At 34.8% G+C, this 14,198-nt stretch overlaps 1 protein-coding gene across 3 annotated transcripts in view; it reads left to right on the forward strand.

Moving 5' to 3' along the window:
- Crag (DENN domain-containing protein Crag) overlaps window positions 1-13,906 on the forward strand; it is a 167,864-nt gene extending 153,958 nt beyond the window's left edge. For all 3 annotated transcript variants that reach the window (XM_089102130.1, XM_089102132.1, XM_089102131.1), the window contains 6 exons: window positions 1,534-1,726; window positions 4,165-4,313; window positions 7,742-7,911; window positions 10,556-10,723; window positions 11,355-11,519; window positions 13,804-13,906. In XM_089102130.1, the coding sequence (XP_088958256.1) occupies window positions 1,534-1,726; window positions 4,165-4,313; window positions 7,742-7,911; window positions 10,556-10,723; window positions 11,355-11,519; window positions 13,804-13,899 (941 nt within the window). In that variant the 3' untranslated portion in view covers window positions 13,900-13,906. The remainder of the gene's footprint in view (window positions 1-1,533; window positions 1,727-4,164; window positions 4,314-7,741; window positions 7,912-10,555; window positions 10,724-11,354; window positions 11,520-13,803) is intronic.
- The last annotated feature ends 292 nt before the right edge of the window (window positions 13,907-14,198 follow it).

Below are 14,198 nucleotides of genomic sequence, written 5' to 3' on the forward strand. Positions count from 1 at the left end.
TAGTGGTTAATTTGTGCATAAATTTTGTCGTTTCTCTTATATAATAAAAGAAACAGCTCGGTTTTCTCTATACTCTTTTTTTTGTTCCCTATCCCCTTTTTATGTTGTTTTTTAAACATTTGTTAATGTGTATATTATTTATTTTTTTTCAGTTTGATTAGTTTTTATCTTATTAACTAGTTGCCATTTTTAAGTTTTTTAATATAAGTGAAAAAGTAATCATACACCATTCCTATATTTTATTTTTTATTTATTTTAATTTTTTTTTTTTTTTTTTTTTTTCATTGGTTGCCAATCTTTAAATTGTTGTGCTTTTGTTATGATTTTCTTGCTTGTTTTTTTTTTTATGGACTTCGAAATTCGAATTCGGCCCTTCAGGGCTTGTGATAGTAATTTCTCGAAATAAATATCTTATCTTATATAAAGCCTTCCAATCACTTTCGACTATTAAAAAGGGCACTAGGCCTTTCGAATTCCAATCGAATGAGCCTTTTTCGAGTTTTTTCGACAACACTTCCTATAAACACCTTGTATGGCCCCAGGGCATAAATTACAACTCTTACCCTACGTTTCTACGAGTTTCTGCGACCACGCCTTCCATAAAAACCTTTATGTCCCCAGGGCATAACTTAAAACCCTTGCCCTGAGGGTTGTGAAAAACATATTTTCTATCTGGAAATCAACTACGGTGAACAAAATGGCTATCTCAAAATTTTGATTGGATGTGTTTGGGGGAATGATGGGCGTAGGGGGAGGGCGAGTTGCCCTCCAATCACTTTCGACTATTAAAAAGGGCACTAGCCACTCCAATTTCCAATCGAATGAGCCCTTTTCGAAGCTTCTACGGCAACTCCTTCGATACAAAGTGCCCGGGTGGAGAAAAAAAACACATTGTGCCCATATCGTTCTTTACTTAGGCAGCGCTAGCGCTGCCTAAGTAAATCAGTAAAGTAAATCACTTTTCTATCTCAAAATTTTGATTGGGTGTGTTTGGGGGAATGATGGGTATGGGGGGGGGGTAGTTGCCCTCCAATCACTTTCCACTATTAAAAAGGGCACTAGCCCTTTGAATTTCCAGTCGAATGAACCTTTTTTGAAGTTTCTACGACAACGCCTTCTTTAAAAACCTTATATGCCCCCAGGGCATAACTTAAAACCCTTGCCCCGAGGTTTGTGGGGGAGTGTCCTCCTCAAAAACATATTTTCTATCTAGAAATCAACTACGCTGAACAACACTAGCCACTCCAATTTCCAATCGAATGAGCCCTTTTCGAAGTTTCTACGACAACTCCTTCGATACGAAGTGCCCGGGCGTGGAGAAAAAAAAAAAAAACACATTGTGCCAACATCGTTCTTTACTTTGGCAGCGCTAGCGCGCTGCCTATGATATATATATATATATATATATATATATATATATATATATATATATATATATATATATATAATCCGTTTTAAAATTATATTTAGTTGTATTTATAATACTATGCCTTAGCTCTGTAACTCACCTTATGAAGAAAATTTAATTTCCAGGTGGATTATCTACATCACTGTCTAGTCTACTTGATACAGCGCTTGGGCGCAATGAAACTCAAACCAGTGTTGATCCTGCCGATGTTGAAATTCATATTACGTCTGCTTCAAAGTGTCACAATTGTGGCAACGCTGTCTATGACGAAGACGTTATAGCCGGTTGGTCTGCAGATGAGTCTAATTTAAATACTAGGTATGTCACATTTAGCTTTATTTCGTTTTTTTTCTTGTGCTAGCCTTTTCGATAAATAATCGTATCTCGGACGTGACCCCTTTCCTGACATTAAATAAAGAAACAACTAGTTTTTTCAACTGAAAGTAAGGAGCAACATTAAAACTTAAAACGAACAGAAATTATTGGGTATGTGAGGAGGGTTGCCCCCTCCTCAATGCCTCGCTCTTTACGCTAGAGTTTTTTGGAACTTTTAAAAAAGTTTATTATTCTAATTAATCGACTCTTGGCTTTCAGGAGCCATTTTTATATATTTGGAACAAAAAGTCAAACTTCAGCGTAAAAAGTGAGGTGTTGAGGAGGGGGCACTTCCCCCCTCATATACGTAATAACTTCTTTTCGTTCTAAGTTTTAATGTTGCTCCTTACTTTCCCTGCATCAAGCTTTTTCCAGGAAATCACCCCCCCCCCCTGTCAATGGAAAGTTTCTTCCGCAAAAAAATCCCCCATGGAGAATTTATGCCGCGGAAAGTCACTTACACCCCCCCCCCCCCCAACAGAAAAATCTCCCAGGTAGTTCTGATCGGACTGAAATTTTTTCCCGGAAAATCTGAACATGTAAATTTCAGTCGCTAAATAGAAAGTAAGTTAAATAAAAAGAATTTCGTATAGGAAAAATGGCAAATTTCTCCCGTGTAAAATTTCCCCTGGAACACTCCCTGAAACTTCACTCCCCATGGGAAATTTTTCCCTTGGATCATCCCCCTCCCCAAAAAAGAATTATTTGTATACTTTGCAATAACACATACTATATGTAAACAATGGGCAGATTTCGTAGCTTAAAGTCCTTGCCCCGGGGGCCTTTTTGGGGTCATTTCATCCCCAGAGGCATAGTTATTGGAGCTTTCAACTATGTTGAACAAAATGACTATTTAAAAATTTTAATCGGATGACGTTAGGGAAAAAGGGGCGTGGGAGGGTGGTTAGTTGCTCTGCAATCATTTTGGTTACTTAAAAGGGGTGCTAGAACTTCGAATTTCCGTTCGAATAATCCCTCTCCTAATTCTCTGGAACCATTGGTTCCATACAATCCTCCTGGCAAAAATAATCTCCCTGTCTGTTTCTTTGGCTTGCTGCTTGCTCAAATTGAACAAAGTATTTTCTAAGAAGTGATTATTTACCTCAGGGTAATTCTATAACTATTTTTTGTTCTTGCTATCAATACAATTAGTATAGCTAACTCGCCAATTATTATTGGATTAATTCATAAAAATCATCCAATAATTGGTTATAAATATGTCACTTGTGGATATCTAGTTTTGTTCCACCCCACAAGCAGATGTCTGTTGAAGTTGGGACCCCAAAATTCTTTTGATTATCTCACACTTTTAACAATTTGGGTTTTTACTAATAGTGACATATTATGTTAGTAAACTCAGCCTTTAGCCGCCATCAGCAAAACCTTTAGGGTTGACGCTAAGTCCCCTTCGATTTTTTAGTAATAATTACAATTTGATAGTTAGTTTTAACTGAATTATGATGAATATTTGTTTCTTTTGTGAGCATTTAAGTCAAGAATTTATTTTCATGTTGTTTTTCCTTTTGCGTTTTTAATACTCGGCTATTTTTAATGTTTTCTATAATATTTCTAATTTGAAACCACATTTCTTGCTACGAAATCTGCCCATTGTTTACATATAGTATGTAAACATACTATATGTAAACAATAACTATGTGTAGTTATTGCAAAGTATACAAATAATTCTTTTGTGGGGAGGGGGGATGATCCAAGGGAAAAATTTCCCATGGGGAGTGAAGTTTCAGGGAGTGTTCCAGGGGTAGTTTCTCATCCTTACGCGTATTGGAAATTCTCCCTAAGCAGGCCTTTACGCAGGGGATAGGGGCGAAGTTTCAAGGTTTTTAGGATTCCTCTATTATTTGCTATTGAGAATTTCCACCTTTACCAAAAAATTTTTGATTCCCTCTAATTTTTTGTTGGTCACTGTTAGTAACCCGTGTTGCCTGGTTGTAGTCTGTGGTTTCTACTGTGGTGAATCTACAGAGTGAGGCTAATAGGTTTTTTAATGAAGGTAGTTTGAATGGCTGTTTGGTTATAGCGGCCGATTTTCGGTGTTTTGAGCATTTCTATTGGTTGTTGAATTGGAGTTCATTCTTTGGGGTTTTGGGATGTAGGGGAGGAAAAAGAAGAAACAATTTTTCTTGTTTTTTTTTTCAGTTATTCGTTATACTTTTGGAAATAAGAATTAAAACCAGGTGTGATGTTGATTTAGTTTTACTAACATAATGGGATTCTCTACAACTTTTTGCTTCACGAATGATATGATTCCTGTTGTTTTTTGTGTATTAAATTGTATTTTTTTTGTTTGTTTGTATCAAAACGGTTGAGGCCTATATTCATTGCTTGTTGAAGAATTTACTTATAGAATGTCATCTTTGCAGGTGTCCTTACTGTTACACGAATATTGTAGCGTCCCTGTCCATACAAATTCAGGACTGGCGACATCTAAGAAGAGGTCGGTCCACTGGAGGTAGTTCAACTAGTTTAATTGATAAGAAGGATAGAAGGAGGCGAAATTCCAACCAATCAGGTTAGTTGTTTTCTAAGCTCAATTTGGCTGGAATTAGATGTCATAGAAGACATACATTTTATTACCAGATGAATTCTCCGTCTCCTTTCATGTAAATTTGTTTTTCCTCTTATGCAAAACATTGTAGATGGTTCAACGGTTGATGGATAAAGCTAAATCTAAGCTGTCGAATGATATAAAATTTGTCTTTTTTCGTTAAAAAGAAGACGATATATGAAGACGGTACGCAGTACCAGCTTGGATTGTAATGTGATCCCCTTGATGTCATCTCTTTGATTGAATGTGATCTCCAGTCCAGAGACAAGAAACTCTATTTTGGAAACTCTATTTTTCCTATACGTACTTTTAATCTCTTAATCTTCAACTTTGTCTTTCCATAACAAAAAAGAACGAATATACAAAATGGAAAAAGAAATTTACAGAATCATCGTTATTTAGATTGCCGGAGATGGCTTCAAGGTAAGATAATATATTTATTTAGAAGAAATATACACATTTTTAAGCGCATAGCATATACATAATCACAACGCATACATAGTCCACATACATAGTCCAAAACATGCAAGGTAAGCATAAACCTTAAGAAAGAAAATAAATTATAAACACGTGCATACAGCAAAAGGATTAATCTTCTTCCAATGAAGGTGGCTATTCAATAATAAAAGAGGCGGTTATTTTACTTTTTTCGTTGGAACATGAAGACGGTACGCTGGCAGAAAAAAAAAAATGAAAATTGCCAAAAACTAGCAAAAACAATAACAAAAAAAATATCAATCAAAATATCAGCCGAATTTTCTATAACGACGTCGCTCGGTAGTTTTCACTTTGACATCGACTGCTCGACCGTCATCGAGCAGTTTACTGCCGCACAACGCATTCAACGCATAACCAGTATTCTTTTGTTGCCCTTTAACACGGGTCTGTTTAACAGCATAAAGTATTTGTAGTTCGTTTTTGCGTGTTTGCTACGACGGAGGGTCTTTATACCAAAAAATTTTTCGCGGGGGGAGAAGAATTTCTCATGGAGGGGGGGGGGAACTGATTTTACACAATTGTAGGCACCATTTTGAGGACCACCAACATTCTGTTAATTCATTTTCCGATCACTTTCCCTTACCGACGAAATTGTATTTAAAATAAGTAAAACTTTCTGCTTATACACTGATAAAAATATAGTATTGAACTCTTTTTTAACAAAACAAAAATAAAGAAATAAAGATCAATGTTGGGTTTTATAAGGCTGTCAAGCTGGATGAACAAAGCGAAAATTTCGGAAGAACTGCCACCTTCATTCTTCGGCGCTGTCTGAGAAATTATAAGAAAATACCAGAAACGTGGATGAGACTACTCGCATAAAACCAAACTGACTAAACGAAACAACACGGAAAGCCAAGAGAAAAAAGAAATAAAAACCAAACAACGCAGAAAGCTAACAGAAAAAGGAAATAAAAATCGAAACTGAAAGAATTAAAAAAAATCTAAAAACGAAACAACGTGGAAAGTCAACAAAAAAAAGAAATAAAAACCAAAATTGAAAGAATTAGAAAAATCTATAAACCAAACAACGCGGAAAGTTAACAGAAAAAAGAAATTAAAACCCAAATTGAAAGAATTAGAAAAATCTAAAAACCAAACAATGTGGAAAGTCAACAGAAAAAAGAAATAAAAACCAAAATCGAAAGAATTAGAAAAATCTAAAAACCAAACAACGCGGAAAGTCAACAGAAATAACAAAAAAATATAATTTTAATCTAATTTTAATCTGTGCTTCTTCTGTTCAAGCTCTTTTGGATTTGGAGGGTGGGCGACACGTCTCATTTTGTGAATGTGAAAGTGATTCAGGATCTATCTCAGGGATGAATAAACTATCAGCTTCTCATTTGATAAAATAAAACGTGAATGACTATTTCTTATGTCACAAGTATCTCTGTTCAGAGCTATTTCTATTCCCAGTTGTTGCCATTTGCAGAACCAGTATTTCTTTAATTTTTTTTTGTTTTTGGTTATGGCAGACCAAGGTTGTTTACGGAATTACGTCTTTTTTATGTATGCATAAAAAATAGCTACTTATTTTATACAGGGAAGCTTCTAGAAAAACTTCTAATGAAGCTTTCTGTTAGATATATCAGCTGAATTTCAAATAAACACGTCTTTTAGTCGGTTGTACTCGACATTAATTTTTGCTTAACATCGACTTCGGTCGACTTTCTTCGGTCAGATTTTAGCTTAGTACTGATCTATCCATTTTACCGCAGTTTCGGGTTTTTTTTTTTTTTTTTTTTTTTTTTTTTTTTTTTTTTATGCACAAAATTTTTAATCAGTTTAGGCACCGATTCCCTGGACCACCATTATTCCGTTTATTTCCTTTCTGGCTCAAAATTGAAAAATTTGTTTCCCCGGTCAGTGAGACTGCGTTGAAAGTAAATAAAAATTTCCCGTTTATGCAGTGATAAAACTTACTATCTTTACTCTTTTGTTATGGTTGTAGACTATCTAAAATAAAGACCTGTTTTTGAGAAGTAAATTTTCAATTAAAGCCGAGATTCAGGTAATGACATGAACTTCGCTCGACCGTCTTCGGTCAGAACTTCGCTCAATGCTGATCCATCCATTTTATCTTCTTTTTTTCTTCTTTTTTAATATGTGCTAAAAGCATGCACTGAGTTTTCATAAATTTCGAACAATCTTAGGCACTGATTCCTGGGGCTACCAGTTTTCGTTTCATTTCCTTTCCGGATTGTCTGGGCTCCCTTTTTTATGTGTGTAGGCTATCTGAAATAAAGACCTGTTTTTCTGAGGGAAATCTTCTAGGAAAACTAAACTTCAGATAACGATGTCGCTTGGTCATTTTCACTCGACATCAATCTTCGATTGACATATATTTTGCTCCATTATCTTCCGTCAGGTTTCTTCCGTCAGGTTTTAAATTGATACTGACCCTTCGGCTTTATCACAGTTATAGAGTTGTGTTTTTTTTTTTTTTTTTTAATATTTACATAAAGCAAATACTGAGTTTCCCAAAATTTTGAATAATCTTCAGCGTCGGTTCCTGCGGCCACCAACATACGGTTAATTTATTTTTGTATCAGAATTGAACAATATCTTTCCCGAGCCCGTAAAACTGTGTTTAAAGTACATAAAACTGCCTGTTTACGCAGTGATAAAAACTTGATATCTGAATTTTTTATACGTGTAGGCTATCTAAAATAAAGACCTGTTATTGAGAAGGAGACCATCTAGCACAGCCGAACTTCAAACAACGACGTTGCTTTGTCGTTTTCCTTCGACATGAATCTTCGCGTGAAAACGACGTCGCTCGAGCGTCCTCGGCCAGAACTTAGCATACCGTAATACTGATATCTCCATTCTTTCACAGTTTTTTTCTTTTTTTATGTACTTTTTTTATTCTAATTTCTGAATAATCTTAGGCACCGATTCTGGTTTCTGTAGTGTAGAGAACACAGCAAAGGGTCATCGTCGATGCGATAGTGAAGGAGCCAAAAGTATATGTTCTGACTCCTCTTTAGCAAGGAGACCCAGGAGCATAAGTGACTGTTTAGACCGACTCGTTGAACAAGTACCTGACCGAGAGGAACAGGTAATTACTTATAAATTTTCAATAATATTATAATATTATATTAGTTCTATAATATTATAAAAAGGCTCATTTAAATTGAAATTGAAAGTTCTAGTGCCCTTTTTAAGTGACCAGAAAGATTGGAGGGCAACTGGGCCTCCTCCCCTTCCTTTTCCCCCCAAGATCGTCCTATTTTTTGTTAGGTAGCCATTCTTTTTATCATAGTTGAAAGTCCCAATAACTATGCCTTTGGATGTAACATGATTAAAGATACAGCAGCAGCTTTATAAAGCAGTGGTTGCCAGCTCGTTCCGGGCCTTTGTTCCTTTTGATCTGATTGAACCAACCTTCTCTCCTTTTTTTTAGATTTTGATAAAAATCCCACTTCATCTCCTCTCAGTGACGACAACCAGGGTTGCCACCTGTAGCGCGAAATTGTTATTTTAGCACTATATCATTACGTGTAGCACTGTACCACGTGCTCAAGGCTGCCATCTATAGCACAAAAGTGCTGTTTTAGCACTATTACAGTCAATTTTTTTTACTGTAGCACCGGAAATCGCTGTTTAACACACAAACTTGGGCAATTGTAGCACTTTAGGAACTGACTGTGGTGGCAATCCTGACGACAACACCACAAAAAATAATAACAAAACTAATTTTTAGTTTAGACGCTATATGCACTTTAGTTACTAAACAGCAGCTGAGCTGAACACACTTCTAATCACCATATATTAAAAACAACAAATCCATAAGAAAACATAACTTCTGAATCTGATGGTGAGATTTTCATTGAGGTCGCTTTAATTTTTGGGGGTGTTTCTCCTCTTTTTCGAAAATCGGACAAATTTTCTCAGGCTTTTGACGTAGCTTTTGATGGGTGTTTTAAACTTGATGAATTTCGTATCCTTGAAATCACCATAAAAAGCCAAAATTTTAAATGTATCTATTGTTATAAAAATTCTGTTTTTCAGAGTTTTGGTTACCATTGGGCCGAATCACTCCTTAGTTATATGTCGTTTCCACGAACTGTTTGGTAATATAAGGTAAAAATATACTTTTATTGGATAATAACGTAATAAATTATTTCCAAAATCGTCCCCAGAGATATTTTCTATTCCTCTCCTCTCCCTCTTGGTTGTGTATGTACCCCCAGTTGGGAATGTCCCCAGATGTTCCCATTTGGGGACATCTGTTGTAGGTAATTTTGTAAGAATCTGTTGCTTAACTAGACTTTTTTGCTTCTTTTTTTCTTCTTTTTTGTTTTTCTGTGTGGGGGAGGGGGGCTGAGGTGATTAAGAGTGAGTTATTAGAGGTGTACTTTTTTTTTTTAATCCAGTACTCAAAACTATGTTTTCAGGCTTCTGGTAGAAATTAAGCAAAACTTTTCAAAGAGCGGTTTTTTTAGGCAAGCAGTTACAGAATTTTATTTTTGAATGCCATATAAATTATAGAAATATATAATGAAAGAAAATGTTAAAAGCATAAAAAGTAGATGAAATTAGAAGAGAGGAATACTCCATTTTAAAAAGAAAAACATGGTGTGCTGGGAAAGGTTGGGCACAACGGAATTTTGCAAACTTTTGCAAATATTTTGAGTATCATTAGGCCATTTTTGGCCATTCAACTGCGACACCATCTGTGGCCATTCAACTGCGACACAATCTGTGGCTAAACTACTGAGTTCTCAACACTTATATACTGAGTTCTAAAAAAATATATATATATATATATATATATATATATATATATATATATATATATATATATATATATATATATATATATATATATATATATATATATATATATATATATATATATATATATATATATATATATATATATATATATATATATATATATATATATATATATATATATATATATATATATATATATATATATATGTATGTATGTATGATATATGATAGTATAGTAGTAGTAGTAGTAGTAGTAGTAGTAGTAGTAGTAGTAGTAGTAGTGTGTGTGTGTGTAGTGTGTGTGTGTGTGTGTGTGTGTGTGTGTGTGTGTGTGTGTGTGTGTGTGTGTGTGTGTGTGTGTGTGTGTGTGTGTGTGTGTGTGTGTGTGTGTGTGTGTGTGTGTGTGTGTGTGTGTGTGTGTGTGTGTGTGTGTGTGTGTGTGTGTGTGTGTGTGTGTGATGATGATGATATATATATATATATATATATATATATATATATATATATATATATATATATATATATATATATAAAACAAAAAGAATAAACCAATCATCTGGGCCTTTAAAATAATAACTGAAAATAGAGCAAGTTATTCTGAACCACATCGCGAAATTGTGTGAACAAGTTATAATTGTCATAATCTAGCGCACGTCGCCTGAACGCTAAGATCCTAAATGAATAATCTAATTGATTTGTTATTTTCCTTCTTTCTTCTTTCAAGATTCTTTCAGTAGTCTCATTGATATTCTTTCAATTCAAGACTATTTTTTTCGATCTTCCCTATATTTTTCGGTTTATTCCCCTGTTTTCTTCGAGTTTAAACCAATTTATCTTCCTCGTGGAAATAAACTTCTGTGTACGTGTCTACCATCTGCGTGTTTCTGTCTTCCACGCCCTTGTTTGAGGCTACATTATTTTTCTTTGTGATATTTAACCTGATGAATGTTTTATTTTGGTAGACTCCACACCTACATCAAACTCCACGCCTGCATCAACCAATAACAGTCCCGTTCATAAGTCCGTTAGTTGTTCGACGCGAACTGGAGTATGTCCTGAAGCACGAGGGAGACGACACATTATCTAGTCCTGGTTTTGTTGATGAGCATGGCGTTATTTATTGGAATATGGTAAATTTTGCTTCGTTCTTATTTGGGGCGAATGTATTACCTGGGAGACATAAGACAGAAATTCCATTGTATTGATTGAGCATTCACTCATTGTATTATCCTCTCTCTCTCTCTCTCTCTCTCTCTCTTCTCTCTCTCTCTCTCTCTCTCTCTCTCTCTTTCTGTCTCTCTCTCTCCCTCCCTCCCTCCCTCACCTCTCACTCTCAGGAAACCCTCACCTCCTTCACCTGCTCTCGTTTTTTATCCGCTTTCGGTCTCCAAATTTCTAGGAAAGAATATGTAAAAAATTGCTGTATTGATGGCTTAGATTCTGCTTACAAGCATCTTAGGTTGGCCTTTTCTGTCTCTGCCAAATTAGAGCTTTAGATATTCTAAGAAACAAAACGACGTATCAAAATTATCCAGTAATTCAACAATTTCAATAGATTTATTGTCATAATTATTTGGACTTCCTATCAAAGCCTAGCTTCTTTTATTAATAACTTTTGTATAATGTCCTGATATTTTCACCCTGGTTCCCAGAGTTAAATCACCAGATATCCGGTGCATATCTCATAATTAGGGTGGAGAGGAGTAATTCTAGTTTTATGGTGCTTTTTTTGCCTTAATTTTGTATAACTTTTATTTATAGATCTGGTATTTTGAGCGAGTCGGCCTACAATCTCACATGCCCAAACTCTGTCTGAGTTCGAAAGTATTCTGTGTTGAATCTGGTGACTCGGACAGTGAAGACGAAAGGCGGCAGTCAACAGTCAGTGTCCATTGCAAGTGGGACAACTTGAGGATACATGAAGAAGTATGTTCAAACTTGCCATATTTGCCATACTTGCTCGTTTAAAATAAAGATTGTACTACATAGAGTGTACATTAAAACGCTTGAGATCTGAGAGTTCGGTAATTTTGTGGCAATATTTGCCAACTCGGTGGCAGACAACTCGCGAATACATGAAGAAATATTTTCATACTTGCCATATTTTGGCTCGTTTACAATAAAAATTGTACTATATTGATTGTAGATTCCAACTTTAAAGATTTTCAAGTTCGGTAATTTTGTGGTAATGTTTGCCAACTCGGTGACAGACAACTCGCGAATATATGAAGAATTTTTTTTATACTTGCCATGTATTGGTTCGTTTAAAATAAAGATCAAACGACATAGATTGTAGATTCAAACTTAAAAGATTTTCGAGTTCGGTAATTTTGTGGTAATGTTTGCCAACTCGGTGACAGACAACATGTGAATCCATGAAGAAATATGTTCTTACCTGCCATGTATTGGCTGATCTAAAATAAAAATTGGGCTACATAGATTGTAGATTCAAACTCTGATATATGTTAAAAAAAGAATGAAACTGGTAGCTTCTGTTAATACTTAATTAACTCGAATTTAATCTTTAAGTGAAATCCTTGATCACGTTTAATGTTGATATTTTTATTCTTGATCCGTCTATCATCATGTATTTCCATCTTGGAGTATTAGTACTTGAGAAGTCAAAATAAGCTGCATGACAAGATTGGTAGCGTAAAAAAACCACCGGTAACGACAATTGTACTGCTATTACTTACTCCTATGCATTTATATTGTATGGGGAATAGTTCCAAGGACAGTGAAAATGAAATCTGATTCGGTACTTATTTAGAATCCGATAAACACGCGAGAAGTGAAGCTTCGTTAATACTAGTGAAATAAAACAAAATAGGTTGAAAATATAATAGTTCAGAAACAAATTTGGGCTATATATTTGCACATTAAGGGGGTGTGGGGCGAAGCATAGCATATATTAAATACGCAACTCAACCTAGGTACCTTTTATTCCCCTTAAACCCTAAAAAATTAAAGTTTAAATATAGTTTCTGGAATGAGAAAGCCTTTATTTATGCAGTGTCTCACCGGGTAATGCTATCTGATCTTCAGTACAATTCCCGCGTGTTTATCGGATTCTAAATAAGTACCTCTGATTCTTTGGTTTGTTAAGTGCAACTTACACATCCATATATATGTTAGAGGAATAAATCAGGAATTCAATTATTAGTGAATAGACCTTTGTATGTACCTGTGCAGTTTTCTGGTAGTAATGGGTGTAAAAAAAAATGTGCGTGAAAAATCAGCAAAAAATAATGGCACTAAACATCTTAAAGAAGTTGTTACTTTAGTAAAACCTTTAGTTACTTTAGTAAAAAAAATTTTTCATTGGAAAAAGAAAAAAAGTTTTACTTATTTATTTCCAGGGTTTAACCTGGCAACACTGAGGAAAATGTCGTACTCCCCAAAAACGTCATAATTTTTAAACAACAAAAATTTAAAATATTTAAAAATTGCGGTGTTCAGGTATAAATAGACCTATGTCTTTGATACTGGGAGGGGGCGGGGGCTTTGATGAGGGGCGGGGACTAGTATTGATGAGTGATGGAGACTCAATTTGATATTATTTTTACTTTTATATTTTTATTTGCCTATTATTATTTTTAATTCAGTTTTTTTAATAATAGATTTAACTAATTATTTGATGTAAAGGGTAAGCACTTATGTGGATTTTCGCATAATCGCAAACTCTCATAGGTTTTCCTCCAGCAAGAAAGTGTTGTTTTTATTTATTTATTTGTGAATTTCAAAAATAAAAATTTGAACTTTATGTAACTTCAATAGTGATGCTTTCACATTATTTTGTAATTACGACAACATATCAATTTAAGATCACTTCTCGTGTTGGAAAAAATTCATTTCATTGGATTGTAAAGACAGGTGTGTAAGGAAGAAATTCATTTTGGGAGGGGATATTGTGAAGGGGCACAACCTAGTGACATATTTGTTTGTCATGCAGACAGTATCTCAACAAGAAAGCAAAATTAGAGGGAAGAAATGTAGGTTGTTTCTATGGATAAAGTTAAATAATAGTTTTTATGATGCATGTCTTTTGAATGTTTTTTAGGCTGAGGGATGTATTAAGTTGAATTGAGGAATTGAAATTTTTCTGTACGAAAAGTAGTGTTTTACGATATCCTATAGCATTAACAGAAACTATGAAATATTATTTGTGGCTTATTTGTCTTTGTTTTTATTGCTTTTTTTCATCCTATAGAACGTCTGTCCATTATACCAACTCTGGAAACGCTGTAACATTCCATTGGTGTCAACTGACCAAATAGATGAGGCATTCATTGAAATGAAACAGTGAGTATAAGCCCTTGTTACTCTGGACTTTGATATCTTATTAAAAATAACCACATGCCTGCACACAGGGGGAAGAGCCCTTTTACTCTGAAATTGGCCGAAAGACTCCCACCCATCTCCTCCTATCTACATTAACCTCAGTATCTCCTTCCACGTAAAGCTATAAAATGTGAGACGCGCTTTTTCGTTTTGAGCGTAAAACTATGAACATATACTTGTATGTACGTACATACAGGAGGTGTATACATACATACGTGTATACATACCGGAAGTGATGGAATCTGGAGAGTATGTTGAAAGTGT

The sequence above is a fragment of the Artemia sp. Qi Xiang Cuo genome, chromosome 16, assembly GCF_049724085.1.
Source record: "Artemia sp. Qi Xiang Cuo chromosome 16, ASM4972408v1, whole genome shotgun sequence".
NCBI lineage: Eukaryota > Metazoa > Arthropoda > Branchiopoda > Anostraca > Artemiidae > Artemia > Artemia sp. Qi Xiang Cuo.